General features: G+C 39.3%; 2 protein-coding genes and 1 long non-coding RNA gene across 5 annotated transcripts in view; 2 read left to right on the forward strand and 1 right to left on the reverse strand.

Moving 5' to 3' along the window:
* The first annotated feature begins 430 nt into the window (after nt 1–430).
* Nucleotides 431–1,906, forward strand: LOC148189779 (uncharacterized). Its single transcript, XR_015776322.1, has 3 exons — nt 431–587; nt 738–901; nt 1,017–1,906. It is a non-coding gene; the product is annotated as an uncharacterized LOC148189779 (long non-coding RNA).
* A 5,599-nt stretch (nt 1,907–7,505) lies between these two features.
* On the reverse strand, nt 7,506–12,166 carry tmem167a (transmembrane protein 167A). The gene is made up of 4 exons (XM_088076862.1): nt 12,049–12,166; nt 10,490–10,599; nt 8,911–8,945; nt 7,506–8,792 (listed from the first exon to the last, which is right to left on the reverse strand). Exons 1-4 carry the CDS (start codon nt 12,049–12,051, stop codon nt 8,722–8,724), a joined length of 219 nt encoding a protein of 72 aa, XP_087932988.1. The 5' UTR covers nt 12,052–12,166; the 3' UTR covers nt 7,506–8,721.
* Nucleotides 12,152–18,072, forward strand: part of LOC121945058 (DNA repair protein XRCC4-like) — a 30,155-nt gene continuing 24,234 nt past the window's right edge. The window contains exons 1-2 of one of the 3 annotated variants that reach the window (XM_042489064.2): nt 12,160–12,296; nt 16,558–16,752. The gene's annotated coding sequence lies outside the window, so the exon portion shown is untranslated. Of the gene's footprint in view, nt 12,297–16,557; nt 16,753–18,072 lie in introns of all 3 variants that reach the window. The other 2 variants (XM_088076861.1, XM_042489063.2) reach the window with 2 other exon arrangements.

The following is an 18,072-nucleotide window of genomic DNA, read 5'->3' on the forward strand; positions in this document are numbered from 1 at the left end:
ATTCCCCTAAATCCTACACAATGGACCTATAGTAGTAATTAACACAGGATACAGAAACTGCCTAATTACTGTAATAAATAATGTTCAAATTATATCTTTCCAGCAGTTTAATAGAGGCAAAATGCTGCAGAGGAAGTTTAAAAATACTAATCAGATAAACTGACAACTACAAACTTCTCTTGCAGCAGGGGAGGAATCTTGAAAAAACAATAAGGTTGTTATGATCCTGGATTTTTGGTAATATTCTGTTGTCTTTTGGACTTTTTTTTAGGGTTTTAAGTTTGCGATTTTCCTCGTTTGATGTATTCATCATGGTCAGGTTGTTTTACTGATTCATTTTGCAGGTTGTTTCCTCATGTGTCATGTTTTGTGTTACTTCCCAGTTGATCAGCTCCCTGCCTGTTCTTCTGCCTCATCACCTTATCCCCCTCACCTGAACTTCATCCCCTTGTCAGTCTAGTTTGTATTTAAGTCCTGGTTTTCAGTTCAGTCTTTGTTGGCACCTTGTTTTGGTTGTGTCTTTCTGAGCTCCTGCTGCTGAACATCTCCTGTAATTGGGTTCACCTGCTCTGCACTACATGAAAAAGGTGAATGAGCCCTTTATTTTCAAATCAGACCACACCCTATTTATATCTGACTTATTTGAACTTGTGTGATTTTATCTGTGGTGGTATGGATTTTGTCTGTTTATTGGTTGATTTTTTTCTGCATTTTTTGGGGCTTTTTTGTGCTTTCAGAGGCTGGGCGTGGCTACCTGGTGCTGGAGCTCTGCATGTCCTCCTGTTGCTTATCCTGCTAATCAACTGCAGCACACCTGCCGCCAACTCCACTCATCAACTGCAACACAAAAGGCCTGGACTCACTGTCCCATGCTGCCAGATTGTTTCCGCATCGCTCAGTGGTACTTTCGGCTCTTCAGTGAAGTTTTAAAGCATTTATTCAGAACTAGCTGCAAGAATTTTTCTTTGGTGTTTCTTGGATTTATGACAATTTGTGTTGGGTTTGTTTTTTCCCAGTGCCTCCTTTCTCAGAGGTCCAGTGCCTCTGCCACAAGCCACCCGGCCTCCCACCACCTTTGCCACCAGCTTCAGCTCAAGTGCCTCACCTGCAGCCTCTCACCACCGGTGCCTCCCCCCTCAAACCACTGAAATCAGCCAACTTCATCCATCTGCAAACTCTACAATAAACCCATTTTACCCTTGTACCCCATTGTCTGCTGGTTTTGCTCTTGGGTCCATTTTGTAACCACAGAAAATCGTAACATTATCCTACATAAAAAGTTGCCGTAGATGAATTCACGCATGTATTTCAACCTGCTGGTGTACGATAGATCTTTAGTCATTTTTTCACTTTTGTTTAGTGGACAAAATGTGTTATTTTGTCTTTTGGAAAAATTTAAGATTGTTGGTTTCCCAGAGGTGGAGCTTGGACTGAAGTCTTGATGAAGCAGTCTGAAGGAGAAACAATTGGCTGGGGAGAGGGGTGGCGAAGTTTCACAAGAGAACTGTTGCATTTATCTCACCATGTTCACTACTGGTGGTAGAGGAGTGCATGTCCCAGCTCATGTCTGTGATTGCCTGCAGGTAACACTCTCATGTGTCATTTGAAATAAAAGAATCAAAATCCAAATAATTACATGAAATTGATGTGTGTCATACTTTGAATTAAAAAAAGGCTAAAACCAGCTTTGAAGTTTTGAAGAAAACCTTCATTGCAAAATTGTACACGTCATCAGATGAGTGTAATACAATAAAGAAAATCCAACTTTCCCATGGACTCATGTGCCAAATGTGTGTGGTCATCAAACATTTAAGTCTGTTCACAGACAACTAAAGAACCTGTACAAACCCAATAATGTTTTAATGACAGATTATGTACTGACTCATCATTAATAAAGTTTTATAGCCAGAGAACTTAAGAACAACTAAAGCCAAATCAGCTTTTCATGTCTGCTAGATTTTAGATCTACAACTATATGTCTTTATTAATTCTTCATATTTGTATCTGAGACCGCAATGACAAGAATCCTAGAAACAAATCTGGACTTCTAAAATGTATTGATTTTTGCACATAAAACATGTCGGTTTCATATTTTGAGCGTTGTGTGTAAATAAAATATGTAATTTGACTGCATAGTTTTGCTGTGATGGAAAAGCAAATATGTGAATGAACATGTAACTTGTGATGTGTGTGTTTATCTGTTTATCTGCCTTATTTTTGATTAAAAGGTATTGACCCTTGCCCTAAACAGCAGATGACATGTTAAGGCATTTTGCTGATCATTTCCTCGTCTGTGTTTTCTTTTTAGAGTCATTGCTTGGAAAAGCCACTTATGGTATTCCCCAGCATTTCAGCCATGGGAGTGTGGATGTTTCCACATACCTGTACATGCAGTGTCTGTAAATTGTGCAAGAGCTGAAGCAACAATATCTCAGCACACTCACTATTGATGTCTGATAATACTGCTCTTCGTCAGCAGGCTTCACTCAGCTCTACAAGCGCAAGCTGTTACTGTATGTGTTGTTCCATCAACTACTCCGTTCCTATGGCAGCTCCGAGAGATGAAGTACAGACGAGCACGTCCCAGCTCATGTCTGGAAACATGCCTGTTGGACTCGAGTAGCCATCTGAGCTGCCAAAGTGGAAACAGTCCTTGGTCTTCCTGGAAGTGATAGAGGGACTTAAAACTCTAGTAGTCAGAAACACTTCCCACCACAGAGTCTCAGAAGCGTAGAATCCTTACATGGTAAATACTAATGTGATATATAGAGTAGTTTTGTGAACGATGCACAACATAATTCTGTCAAAAAGGACTCCTTTAAGGCCACAAATTATGAGGCTCCGAGTCAAACTGAGGAGTGCTCAAAGGCAAATTCTTTTTCATCTTCATTTTATTCTTATCTTTAGTAGGTATTAAGCACAACAATAACCCAAATGTTTGTAATTTTAAGTACAAGAATTGACATTTAAGGAATTATTCATCCACAAAATGTCCATTTCTATATCAGTGAATTTGCTATGTTACCTTAACTTTGTGAAGAATCCGTTTTTCTCACATGCCCTTATGGAAAACACAGGATATATTGATTAATTGATTGATAGGAGACAGCAGAACTACATCACAACATTTGTTTACAACTCTCGCACAACTCATGCAATATAATCAAAGACTAATTTATCCAGTCATATGCTCAGTACTTCTCAAACACATGCACTTTCGCTAAAACATTAATATTGGAGTCTAGCATAGAAGTGAACATAGATTACATTTTTTGTGGAAAAAAACAACCCAAAGTTTTCTCTCACAAATCCAAGGTGACATGGCATGACTTAGTTGATTCACAAATGACCATTTTGTGGGCAAAGTATTCCTTTAGAATAACAACATTAAATGATCTGTATGGAGGACAAGGACTTACACAGAGGCCAAAACCAGTTTTGAAGATTTGCATACGCCTTCATTGCAAAATTGTTCACATCATCAGAAGACTGGAAGATAAAGTGATGACTAAAACCAAATTAAGATTGCCAAACTTTCACAAACTCAAACATCTCATCAAACAGTTACCAAGAAAAACTGTGACTGTGTTCAGAGACGAGTACAGACGAGACTGAATGTGGCTTTAATGACAGTGATTGAGTACTCACCCATTATTGATGACATTTGGTAGCTAGAGCATGTCGGAACATCCAAGGCCAAATTGTCACATCAGGACTATAAAGCTTCGTCTCATTTGCGTAGGTATGAAGTCAAATTTCAAAGTGTCTACACTTTAATTCAGGGTCATCATTAATTCAGATCACAGTAACTTCATATCTAGTTCTACCACAGACAAATCCCTGCTGGCACAAACCCTGGGCTCTCCAGCTTTGTGGAACTGCCTTGTTACGCAGATACAACTCCTGCCTTGAGCTAATGAGCATGGAGTGAGATGTCCTCTGAACAAACTGCAAATGCCACCTTCAAAGGAGACATGCAGTGCCCCAGTTTCTGTGGCCACAGGGAGCTGTCTGCCAGGACCAAGCTTAAAAATTTCTCTTGTTACCATAAAATATCTGGTAAAAGATTACATGTGGAAGGAGTTAGAGTGACCTAGAAGGCCAGGGTCCCACGTGGAGATGCAGGTAATGTACAGTGTATATCTTTAAACTACCCACTGTCTTAAGTCAATCACACACATTGTCATCAGGCCTGGTGACCCAGACTTGCCCTACATAAAGGATATTGGTGCCTTTCAACTTTATTCTTGTCATTTGTTCCCTCAGAGGCTGAAAACAAAGGTTGCACTTTCCTAATGAGGAAGTGAGGACAGAACAAAGGCTTTACAGTATGAATGTGATGTCAGGCGTTTTCAATCTATCATACTGTGGCCTTTGTAATCCTCCATGTCTAGAGAGGAGTTTGGGGTTGTGGCTGAAACCAGGAGCAGCCACGAGAGAGGACTTGCCCTATCAGGAAGCAAAGTCACCACAATTTCTTAAGTAAATAAATAAGCAAGGAACAAAATATGAGGTCAAAGGGAGGTTGATCACTGAGATACAGCAGTGGTGCAATAAGGACCAATCCTTTCTACTCATGTATTTTCTGTCTTTTTTTTTATCATTAGCTTTCTATGCAGGTACCTCTTTCCCTCTGCTCATCTTTCATTCCCTCCAACAACAATCAACCAATCCTTTATTCCAGACTCAGGGTCCATATAAAAAAACAAACAAACATCACATACAATAAATAGTGTAAAATCACGTCAAACAAAAACGTGTGGTGATCTAAACAAGCTCCACTGATCATTTTAAGGGTCAAGGTCTATTTGGACACCTCTGGTCCACTCAGCAGGAGACGGTGGAGACTTTATTAGCCCGATTGGCTTTGAAGTCCTTGAAACGACTGCAAGAATCTCTCCTGCCTGATCAAAGGAGGGAAGAGACAAGGAAATCAGAATAATCTGCTCCGCTGCTGGAGCTGTGTGGATGATGGTGTGTACGGCGTGAATATTCTAGATATGAGTTATTGTGGATATTTTGATATCTTATCTTACAGAGCTGCACAAGGAGAACTACAAATGTCCAATTACCTGCTGAAGGAAAATTTGCAAATGCATCAGCAACTCAGGAGCATCTAGCATTTAGCCTCTATGTAAATGTTCTTATTTCACATCTGAGAATCATTTTCCATCATCACAACAGAAAATAATAAAAAATAAAGTCATCTGGAAATGAAACTGAATGAGGTCGACATGACTCCCGACTATCTGCATCCATCATATTCACCTCTTTACGACACAGCTGACATTTGCTGTAATTATTTGTGTAAATTAATGATGCATGAAACAGCACACTTTATTGGATGAGGTGTTTTGGATTAAATGTCTGAACTTCATGCCACGTCATGCTGTTCCATCTTTGGCTGGTCCTCCAATACGTACAGAATAAAAGGGGTTCATAGAGAGAGTCTCTCTGGAAAACAAATTAATTTGATAAGATAGCACTACAGGTAAGAGGTAAAATATGTGTTCTTTTTTCATTTTAGGGTGAACTGTCCCTTAAGGTGTTGTTTTTAAAGGGGGGATTGTGAAATCATCACAAATTAAACAGTAGCAAAAATAAAGACATATTTGACATCTAGAGCGAAGGTTGCATTACGCTTTTTCATTGTAAAATGCCTTTTCAAAACTTATGGGGCCGCTTAAACAAAATCAATGAAGGTAATAATGTCAAGCCAAACAGAGCACTGACACACTGAGAAGGAAAAAAAGTCTATATGTCCTTTGCCATTTGGCGTCGACTTGGGTAAATTTTGATTAGCCAACTCAAACACAGAAATCAAGACGTGCATTAAGTCACTTTAGAAACAACAAGACCGGTCCAAATGTTGTTTTAGGCATCCGGTCACTGAATCACCGCCAGATATTCTTTGTCATTGCAACTCTGCCCAGAGTTTAAGGAAGATTAGGGAAAATTCATTTTGATTTAAAAAGTAATAGAAGTTGTCAGTTTGTCTTTGTCCTCAAAAGGCCTTTAAGCCAGGCCCAAGAGTCTAAAGTTTCCAACCATTTATTCACTTTCTTATTGTTTTGTAGGATATTATTTAGCACTGCACCAAAAATGACTCAATATTCTTTGTGTTTGTTAATTTTATGTGAATATCCAGACTGGAGATAACAGCTGCTATCACCAGCTTAAGTGACTTCAGGTCCTCCGTACCGTTTTCCTTTCATCATCGCCCAAGACATCAGCTTGGTTCATTGACCCAGTCCCTCCAGTCCACCAGTATCTCTGCTTCCCAAGATAGAGGCAGATGACTGAGAGCCTCCTGCTCCTCTGTGTCTCCTGTATCTGCGTCACTGCCTGATAATCACAACTTTACCGGCAGCCTTCACTCGATGCTTTATCTCAGCCTGGGAGTGCCAAAACGGATGCACACCAATATGGAATCCACGTACCCTAACAAGGGACTGTGTGTGTGGTGTGTTGGGATCTGGACACTCATCGGTGATCAGAGTATCAAACGTGAGTGTGTCAACAAGTCACCTACCTTATTTAAATCTGTGCTACACAGAAGCAGAAAATGCAAATGGACTTGTTTTTATCCAGTAGTGTTTACCTCTTAAATTTTTCTTTCAATTTCTCCTGACAAGTCCAAACAGCAGTTGTAATATGATCGTAAACAGCACGTCAGATTTGATAAATTGTTCAATTTTTGTGGCTGACGATATAAATCAAGTCAGACGCTATGTTTTGAAGTCAAACCAATTCTTTCACAGGAATCACATAATTTAAGATTGTTATATGTGTGTGTGAGTTTTTTAAATAAGTCTGCATTTATGCTTCCAAAGTTAAAATATTAAATTGAGAGGATTTGTCATCTACACCAGCGATTACACTTGGTTGTAACTTTTCGTAAACATTCTTCATGTCCTCCACAGTTCAAAGCATGGCGTAAAAGGTCTGTAAACGCTGTACTAAATTCTAATGCAGCTTTCATTACTACAGGAAAACGGAAATTCAGATAACTCCAAATGTCATGCTGTGTGGTGCAATCAGCTGGCAGCTCTTTGCAGTAAACCCTGTGAAGATGAGTGTTGACTGCAAGGTTATGGAAGAGGTTATCGCAAACTCCTCACTGTCCATCTCACCTCGTGAGGACTGCACTGCAGATGTGATGCACCAATATTTTAAAGTCCAGTGTGTAGGATTTAAGGGAATATATAGGCGGAAATAGAAAAATAACAAGTATATTTCTTTAGTGTGTAATTATTTGGACATAAGAATAATTTTTTCGTTGCCTCAGAATTAGCCATTTCTTATCTAAATGAGGAGCGAGTGTCTTGTTCAAGGAGTCCGCCATGTTTCCACATTAGCCCAGATCGGACAAACTGACGTGAACTGGAGACCTCTGCAGATCATTTGGCTGCTGGTAAAAAACTGTCCAGAGAAAAAAAAGGTGAGCCACATTAGCAGGTGCTGGGCTGACTGCAATGAGCCTAACAGCATCATAAAATCACTGATTTGCAACATGAAAGTCCTTTATTCAGGGTTTTTACAGGTTTTAATTATCAGGTCCATTTGTTTTGGAGAGGAAGAGACCTCTGCAGATACTTCGGCCTCCGATAAAAACCTAAGCAACAACCAACAAAGGAATCCTAACCGTGAGGTGACGCTTGGCACATGGGAGTAGTTTAAGATGGCTGTAATTTATGATCTTCACCACTAGATGCCACTAAATCCTACACACTGTTTCTTTAAGGTCGTGGTTTCCTTATAACCTAAAACCATTCAAGAAACAGTTTCCTGTACTGTCTGCAGTTGTAATCTTACGTATACACGTGTAATTGAGTCACTACAGTGACAATATTGACAAAAGTTATCATCATGTATTTTGCGTATGTGAAGTCATTATTAGTGACACTTCATCTTACAGAGAGGCATTTTTACAACAGACAATTATACAGGTGTCAACAGCAAAAAATGACAAAAATCAGCCTTCTTAAACCAGATTTCCAAAAATGTTTTTAATAAATAGCTGCAAACTGACTGACTTTAAAAACATCAGAAGCTCTTTGAGGCAAATATGCAGGGCAGTAAGCCACATGAAGAGCTACACTATCATTTTGTTTGCTGTGAAATACGATCAACATTTCTAGGTACAACAAACAGGGAGCCGAGGGTGCTGAGATTATTTAAAGTCACACCTCGTTACAATTCAGTTTACAAATATAAGCCTCCATGTGAATCGCATGATGGTTATGAACGTTTACGAAGGTCCTTATTGTTAAGAATTTCAAACTGGTCGATGCCACTGTGACAAACTTAACGGGGAAAAAAAATCTGTCTGAAATGTTTGGACAAACTATCGATCATTTTGATCCCACCAATGATGTCAGAATGTGACTTCTTTAAACTAAACGGCAGATGACAGAAAGCGCTGGCCCCCCAAAACACACATACATCCGGAGTAAACATTCCACATAAGCAAACACGTGGACAGACGTGGGAAGTCCATGGAGGGATCTAGAGACACTCTGGGGCTATCAGCTCATCCCTCCCCCAACACAAGACACATTTTCTGTCTCCGTGGCTACGGTGAGCGGTGACAGGTCTCCGTTTTTACATTATCTAAGTGGCGACCACTGGAGGTCCTGTTGTGCTTCTAGGATAGTATTGTCCATGCCTTGATGTCTGTCCATTTCCCCAGTATTTCCATTTGTGGTTTCCTTTAGACTGCTATTGCAAGAACAATATACTGAAAGCCATGATGACACAGCAGCAAGCCACCCAGGGACTCTTCCGCTCACCTGCAGAGAAAAGAAATTATGTAAAGTTCAAGGCTACATCGTTTAGCGGCATTTCATAAATTTTATTAGAAAAAAAATATGACTTAATGTTAAAAAAAAAGGGCATTCATAGACTTACCTATTCTGGCACACTTCCAGAAAATTCCTAGAAGCCTAAAAGATAAAATAAGTAAAATTAGAAGCTGGAACAACTGCCTCAGTTTATTTTACTGCTTTTTAAAAGTTAATTTTGCTTTCACTGCAATAAAACAAAAAGACAGAAATGACTCGTAATGACATTAAAAGCTAAAAAGAGGCTGTGTTGATAAGTCAAGGTCGTAGCTATAGTAACTGCTAGTCTGATTCCTGTCACAACTTTACTAGAGGACTTTCCTTTAAAACCCAGACGGCCATCAGACTTCCATGTAAGGGGTGCACACATTGGAAGAGAGGGCCGCAGCCGGCAAGTCTTACCATCTATTGACAGCTGAGGCAAATGTGGCCAGGCCTTCACTTTTCTGATGTGTTCGTCGGCCTGTGTGAGCGTGTCTGCAAGTGAACATGTTTAAGAGCCAACTATCTTCGAGTTTCAGTCTGACCAGATGGTGTCAGCATCTCATTGTGGAAATTTTCTTGTATTGACTTGGGATAAGTTGCATTTTTTACAATTTAAGCAACTTTTTTTTTTTGAATAACATAAAAATGTTTGTTTCTGTACAAAACACAAATCCTTCCCCTCAAATTCTAGGCCTATTCCTACCTCACAAGAAGCATCTGCATAATGTGTGGCACCAAATCAACACAAATAACAGCTCATGTCTTAGTCAACGAATCAATCAAGAGGGAAAACTATTAAATCATCCCATCTGCCACTCTCACTCTCATGTGTTTGTCTGAAGAGGATGTCCCTCCCTGCTCCAATATACTGTATGTTTGTGTGTGTTTGAGTGTGTGTGCGTGTGTGTGTGAGAGAGAGAGAGAGGAGTGTAGTAAGTTTGTGAGTGTGCCTGGCTGTTCATCGCACTGTGCCAGACTTATAAGAAATGAATCATGGAGTTTGTATATCCAAGAATAATAATGATCCAGTGATGATGAACATTTAGGCCTTCTGCTACTTAACTTGCCTCAATAAGGAGTTTCTTATTACCTGAAAAAATAACCAAGTGTCCTACAGAGGGTCACAGAGACCCGTCGCCCTTAAATCAATACACTCCAATATGACACTCAGCAGTTATATCAAAAATCAGTTATATCACAGACCATTTCTTGTAGGTAAAAAATTAGGTTTTCTACCACAGGAAGAAAGCAAATGGCTCTGAAATAAGTCGCAATACAGAAGTAAAACACCCAAGAATCAACTGATGAAACTGGAAAAGTTGATGGTGACAGGAAAGAAGCAGAAAACTTATATTTAACATAAATCAATGTGTCTTATAATTCCCTTAGTGGACAGTTTTTGCTGTACCACTTCACAGCATCAAACTGAAATTATAGGCAACATAATATAGGATGTGATCTTTTCCAGTGTCTTCATTCCACCCCGAGGCTTAGCCTTAAATGGTGAGTATATTAACACTCCAAAGATTTGGTTATGCAGTTTGATATAACAGTGTGTCCCACTCAAAGAGACAAAGGTGGGTATTTGAGGCGTGAATTAATCACTGGGAAGATTTCAATGGCAGCTTCACTGTTTAATATCAAATGGTATCTGATCATACCCGGTCTTGTTCTTGTCTAGCAGGCTGGGAGCCAGCGCTCTGATGTAAGCACAGGTGCAGATCAGGAGGAGAATCACTGTTAGCAGCGACTGGAAGTTGAAAATGGCCGACTGAAAGATGAAAGAGAATGATATATTTAGTACAGACATGATCAAGTGCAGCTTACTGGCAATAAGTAACAAAAAATAAATAGAGACATTACAAACTCTGCCTTCACTGAGTGTACTTTATTAAATTATACTGATTTTAAACTACTTGTCATAAGGAATATTGTTGCACCGGCTGTTTATTATGTCTGACAAAGAAGTGGGCTAACCCAGTTAGTCACAACTGTCAAAGATTTCACATCAGATTAGGGGACAGATAGTATGTTTTTCCGGACTGCCAATTATAAAAATACAATCCACAAGGTCAACCACTTTCCTTAAAGCTATTGTGCCTTAAGAAAAATCTCAATCTCATGCTGCCATGTAACAAAACAGAATTGACTGACCTGTCGTGTAAAGTTATGAAAATTGGTTAAACTTTAAATATACTAAAATCTAGTTTTGGTGGCAAACAATACTGCGCATCTCAGAGGCAAAGACAAGGATGCTCAGAGATTGTATTAACTGCCTGTGCAGGGACTCCAAAGCAACCAAGTAGCTTTGTGATGATAATGTGATAATGAATTGCATTGTAATGTGATAGACATATTTTTTCTGTATAATTATGCACAGAAAAAAAGGACTGATAAAATAATTTAAAGTTAAACTAAAAATACTACTATATATAAAATACTACTACTAATACTAATAATAATAACGATATTTTAAAAATCCTTAAGACAGAAGAGTTTTTTAGGTCTTATCCCACTTCTGTCATAGTAAAAGTACTACCACTGTGTTATTGTGTCCATAATCAATTTATTACAACCATTTTGAATTTTACATGCATGTATTGTATATAATAATTTTGCACATTGTGACGTTCATATGAGTTTAACATGCGGCGATTATTAAAGGCCCTATGGAGTTATGGTGGACACTTATTATTAATAATATGATTACGATACTACGACTTTCAAATAATATCCTTATTGAAATCTTATAAACGCCCTCATAATGCCAATCATCAATATGCAACCGAGACACACATACCGATACATGATCCCTGAACTATTGTGCAGCTACGTGGCACACACCCCAAAATACTGCGATGCTCGCATTCATTTTACTTATTATTTGTTTAAATTATACCTTAAGCCATTGTTATCACACGGATCGCATTGACACACGACCGCAACTCATGCGATGATGTGAAAATATAATACAACGATATTTAAGAAGAGAAATATACGTGGGATCGCTAGATTTGCTAAACCTTTAGCCTATTTTAGCAAGCCAATGCTAGTAAGCTAGTTTAGCATTTACTTTACGTCCCGCTTTACATCAAATGCTAGTGTCAGTTGTTGTCACAGTGTTTTTCAGACACCAATACAAAGTAGAATAAGTGTTAAAGGCAATGCTCGCGATACGCTGTTAAGAGCAAAAACATTTAATTAATAAAAACAAGCTTACCATTTTTTGTTGTGAGTCAAAGCCACATCACACTTCCTGCTCTCCGGAACATACGTAACGTAACGTGAAATTACGTAACGTCATCACGCATTGCGCCAGGAAACCGCGTCTGCTGATTGGCTGAGAGCAGATGAGGTGAAAGTTGAAATATCTGTCAAAAAAGTGTCAACAGAAAGAGCAGGAATAGTGTCAGTTTTGTACACAAATGCCTTCGCTTGGACGTCGCAGTAGCTAGTCCATAAATTACCGTAAGTCTTTGTGAAAATATGTAAGTTAAGCGTTTTACCTAAACCAAACATACAGTGTATTAAGTCTGACAGAGCTGCACGGAATCACTGCAGCACGTTAAAAAAAAAAAATTGGCGCTTTGCAGCCGTTAAAAGTGAATTATCTAACTGTGCCGACAACTTTAGCATACTTTTTTAAACCATGGCACCCCGGATAAAGAGGTTATAATATAGTAAGACAGCACTCACAGAACCAGGAAGTTGTTTGAATATTATATTAGTGTATTTGTAGGCTGTGAATAATAATAAAATCTCGGGGGTAAGAGAAGGAAGTAAACATCTGTGTCACAAGGTAAATGTGGGACTGAAAGTCTGCTCAATTTTGGCACTGGTAGCTTTAGATGGACATTTATTTATTTCTGACTTGTAGACTTCACAGGTAAGCATCTATCTATCTATCTATCTATCTATCTGCCTGTCTGTCTTAAGTTTTCAGCCCACTTATGGCCCAAATTTGCCCTCCAGTGCTGGGTGGCATTCAACCACTTTCTAACTGACAATAAAAATAAAGTGATGGACACTGGGACCATTTTTTTTATCATTTGAGTATACATAAGGTGCCAGAGTGCATAAAGCAGCATTAAAATAAGGCTTGCTTATAAGAAAAGAGATCCAGTGAAGGATCCTAGAAACCTAGAAATGGCCTAAAATCCGAAAAACTTCCTAAAATCCTAGAAATGTCCTAAAATCCTGGAAATATCCTGAAATCTGAGAAAAGTCCTAAAATCCTAGAATAATCCTCAAATCCGAGAAACTTCCTAAAATCCTAGAAATGTCCTAAAATCCTGGAAATATCCTGAAATCTGAGAAAAGTCCTAAAATCCTAGAATAATCCTCAAATCCGAGAAACTTCCTAAAATCCTGGAAACCTAAAATCCTAGGAATGTTCCAAAACCATAGAAACGTCTTAAAATCTGAGAAATGTCCCAAAATCATAGAAACCTGAAATCCTAGAAATGTCCTGAAATCTGAGATTGTCCTAATGTCCTAAAAGTCTCATAAAATCTGTCCTAAAGTTGTAGAAACATGCATGGGGCTGCTGCTACTGGCCCCCTGGCCTCCTGTCATTTTGCAAAAGTGGTCCTAAGCAAATCAAGCTTTATTATTATTGAGTATTACAGCCATAACAGATATTTGACTTGTATGTATAGGTCCATAGCCTCATAGATCCTACTCTCTTCTTTGGTGACGTTAGACTGAAATTTTTGTGGTTCACTTCTTCCCTCAGAGTTTTCACAATGAAGTCTCCTCCCTCCAAGCAGCCACGACAGCATCTTGATTGCATTGAAACCATGTTTCACAAATCCCTGCCAGCCATTCCTTCTGAGTGACTCCTGGAGAGCTCATCATGTAAAAAGAAATCTGTCAGATTGTAAACCACCCGTAATTAAGGTTTTGGGGATGAAGACTTGGTGTAAAAAGAGACAGAAGTCTCAGAATGGAGAGGATGCTTTCTGAGAGAAAGAGATGAGCGAGTGTACCTTAAACAGAGTCACGTTCCTCGTAATGTGATTAGGTTTTATAGTTGACAGTGCGCTGACCAATTTAGGCTACAACAGGCTTCTGTGCAGTACATGCAGGCCTGATCTCTGCAGTCAAATCATCAGGGCTTGATGTAGCCTCAGTGTGTGCAATGTTTTTATTTTTGTATGAGAGAGACCATCAGGCCTAACCCTTCAGTATAACATTCATAGATTGATGCTAAGAGTACAACTTTTCTCAAATAATGGTAGCGGTTTATTTTGAGTTGTGATATTAAGGAAAGTAATGCTGGAAGTGTACAGTAACAGCTGTCAGATGGTTTTGACCCTCAAGGAAAAGATGACTTAGGCAAGTGGCAGAGGAGTTGGGAATGAAAGTTAGCGTAATTGCACCACAAAGATGATGCTTGTTGTATTATACCTGTGTCTCTTTACTTTTGCATAACCACAATCGTCACTGAGAGTTGCCTTACATTTATGTCTGAACAGGCCGGAAGTTTTCACTACTGAAACTTATTTCTGTGTCAATATTGGAGATGTGAAAATGACCTGTTATTGTGCAGCTGAATGCAAGTTGAGGAAGATTTTGTATAAAACATTATATGAAAGAGCTGAGGTCAGGAGGACAACCCGAGAAGGCTAGCAGCGTACGTTTGTTTAAAAGGGCTGCCCTTTTGTTGAAATTAGTCATTCCTTCAAGGGTGTGAATGCAGAGCTTAAGTTGGTGTGATCACTGTTTGGCTTTAGCTGGCACACTAGATTGCAGTTTACTTTTTCTTTGCAAACAAGCAGTGGTAAAGTTTCTATTCTAAGTCGCGTCAGTGTCTAAAGGAATGTTTATTCCTTGTTTTATTTCAGTGGAATTCAAATTACTGTGCTACACTATCTGGCACAGAGTTTTCTGTGGATAACTTAGTGAGCTAAATGAAGCTGCCGGCAGTAATGCTTTTGCTGTTCAGCTTGTGTTCTTATTTTATCTTTCACCTATTTTTTTAAAAGGGCCATCCCGGCCAACAGGAAAATTGTGATTATTATTACAGATTATATCAAGGGAGTGTTGCATCCGAGGAGTAGAGAAACAAATGCGTTGCCATAGTTCCAGCTTTGATGACATAGTCTACAAGAAGACAGATTGCCAGTGATCTTAGGCTATAAATCAGAAACTTGTCATCACTGATCTCAAATGATTTTGCTACCCTATGGGGATAAGAAACCCTTTAATTTGTAAGGAGTTGTGTGGAAGGAGGCATATCTTGTTGTCACAGAGGATGAGAAAGAGCATAAACCCGACCCATCACCACTACATCACGGTCTCCTCTGCAAGCACTAGGAATATAAGTAGTAAAAGTGTCCACGAATAAATGTCACTAGTTTTTCAAACCAGGTCTTTATGTCGAGGCATGCATCATTTGATTTATGGTGACACACACACACACACGCTTTAGCCTTTAGCCCTTAGCCCTTGATTTATTGATTTCTAGTGTTGTAGATGTATGTGTTATATTTGATAATGTTTTTTCAATTTAACAAGTGGCTTAAGGCACCCAATACCTGGAAAGAACAATCAATAAAAAGTAGTGTTGTATAACATCGGTGATGGTCCCGATAACAATCTCAAGACAAGTCTCGTCTTGGATTCAGCCTAATATTTATGTAGTCTTGCCTCAGTCTCAGATAAATAGGACTCAGGATTTTATTTCAAGACTGGCCACGGGGATATCACTAAAATGCCTGTGCCAAAAAGGAGTGAATAAAGATGGATTAGTTGTTTTTGGCTCCTTATTGTTTGTATTTATTTTCTCATAAAAAAAGGACAATTCCCAAATGTCTTTTATTATTTCTATTTAGCATTTCATGAAGACATGTCTCATGGGACACCCATACATACACGCACAGTATGACAATAAAAGAGGCGGATGCGGAGGAGTCTTCATTTGTTTTCTGTGAGTGTCTTTATGGGAATGTGGATCTTTTAGATCAATATGATGACTGCCTGTGGTTTGTATCTTCCACATTTTATTCTAAGTGTGTCATGCAGTGTGGGACTCCCACTTGTCTGGTCTTGGTCTTGACTGTCTCGCCCTGCCTCTGTCTCTGTCTTGATAAACTCCGGTCTTGGACATGACTTGATCTGGGTTTAGAGGATACTGACTGCATCACTGACAGAAGGCTATGACACAGTGTGCTGCTGTTTAAAGCAGCACTGCTTTAGTCAGTGACTGGTCATGATATCAGTGGACTATCCAATAAGTTCTCCTTTTTCATCTTGAAACCATTGCATTGGAGAAAGCATGAGGGGAAAGTCCAGTGAAAGGACAATGAGAGGACTGGCCTAATTGTCTGCACTCATTAAAGAGACAGTTAACCGCTTGGCTTTTTCTACTCTGCATGAACTCTTCATTTCAAGACACAAGATGCATAATTAGAGACTTTCTTTGTGACTCATTTGCCTCGCACTTCCTGCACAGTTATGTCTTGCAGTTTTCATAAGCCTGAAGAAATGACAATGAAAAGGTTGAGCAAAAAAATTACAGAGGGAGTAAGAGAAGAGGATAACGGCTGTGTGTCAAAGCTGTAGGAGAGCTTTGGTTGATGATTTAAGCGTTTCAGTGATTGTGTCCGCCGATTGAGTAAGCGAACAGGAAGACTTCGGGATTGACTTTGAAGGTTTTGTGCAGCTCTCTATTTCTGACAGACAGCGCTGTTTATTTAATTGGAGTGTCCTTCTGTCATTACTACAGGGTCATCGTCCCTCCACAACAGATGTTACAGTAAATAATGAGTAGCTGGGCTCACTTTATGAGGTTAAAGTTGAACCCTTCAGCTCCCTCATCTTGTTCAGCCCCTCCGTCCAGCCACACCCCCTTTTGAGGCACAAAGGGTCAACTTTAATCTGCTGCGGTGTTCTTTGTGCATGTGCATGTGTGCTTGCTCAGGTGAGTGTGTGTGTGGAGGGCACGTGTGTATCTGTGTCAGACCTCTCCTGTATGTCTCATTTTGAATCACCTTGACCACCTGCTTTGTCAGCGTATGGGGAGGATGCAAAGAAAGAATAAAAAAAAAAAAAGTGCTGTCACGTCCTAACTTATAGCACGGTGTCCGAAGGCGCTCATTTTCATTTTTTCAAACATGTCCAGCTTGGCTAACTGCCAATTTAGCTGTCCTTTTCCCTCAATCTCCACACACTTTGCCCTGTAGTTAAGCAGGAAAGATGGCCAACTCACCTCTCACTTCACGTGGAAGCAGTAATAACATGTTCTAGCCTGGACATCCGTAATCAAGTAAAAGTTTCTCAAGCTCTCTGAGAGCAGGAAAACGATGTGTAACCAGTAAACCAAAAGGACATTCCAGGGACAATCTCATGGATCATATTTTAGTCCTTAGATCAATCACTTTTGTAACTGATCTGTCGAACAACGGCGTCTTCTGACTGAGACTCAACTTTTCAGTGAAGCAGTGAATCAGTTGGCCAAGACTTTAGATAAGCTTGCTTAGCTTACTCATTGAGCAGCGTAGTATTGGCAAATACTGGTATAGTTTCACAGTATAAAGTAACCATAAAAGCATGGATCCCACTGGTTTTGATTTGCTAATTGTGTTCTGGCATAGAAATGGATGAATTAGTTTTAGATGTGTTAGGCTGCGGTAACAGATGATTGGCACTTCTGTCCTTTGCTCAAATCAGTGCAGTCCTTCATATGTTATTGGATGACTTGCTGGGCTGTTATTGGTCGTCATATATTAAACATGCAGTTGGCTCATGGCTCCCCTGGAGATGTGATATTCCACCCAAACTAACCACCAAGATCTAAAGAAATATGAGGTGATAAATAGCAGAATCGAGTCACGTGCCTTGGACTAGAGTCACAAATTTAATGACTTTTAGACTTGACAGAATCAAGAAAGACTTGCAATTTGACTTGGACTTTCACACCAATAACTTGTGACTTCACATGGACCCCCTTCCAAGCACAACAATTAAAGAGTATGTTTTTTTAAAAAGCGTGCCACAGATCAGTTCATTTCCCCTGAGTTTCTGAATCAAGTAACATTAACACTATTCAACCCTAGCGATTGATACATAATTCTCCAGATGATCCACTTTGTTTGAACCAAATCTGACAGCATCCACTGAAGTTGCAGGAGAGAACTATGATGAACAAATAGGTTAGTGAGTGCCAGTTGGGGTAAAAATGACACCATATTTCATTCATATCCAAAAATGCAGTGCCCAACAAGTGACAATATAAATCGTG

Source organism: Plectropomus leopardus, chromosome 4 (assembly GCF_026936395.1).
Source record: "Plectropomus leopardus strain MGB_pleo_1.0 chromosome 4, ASM2693639v1, whole genome shotgun sequence".
Classification (NCBI taxonomy): Eukaryota; Metazoa; Chordata; class Actinopteri; order Perciformes; family Serranidae; genus Plectropomus; species Plectropomus leopardus.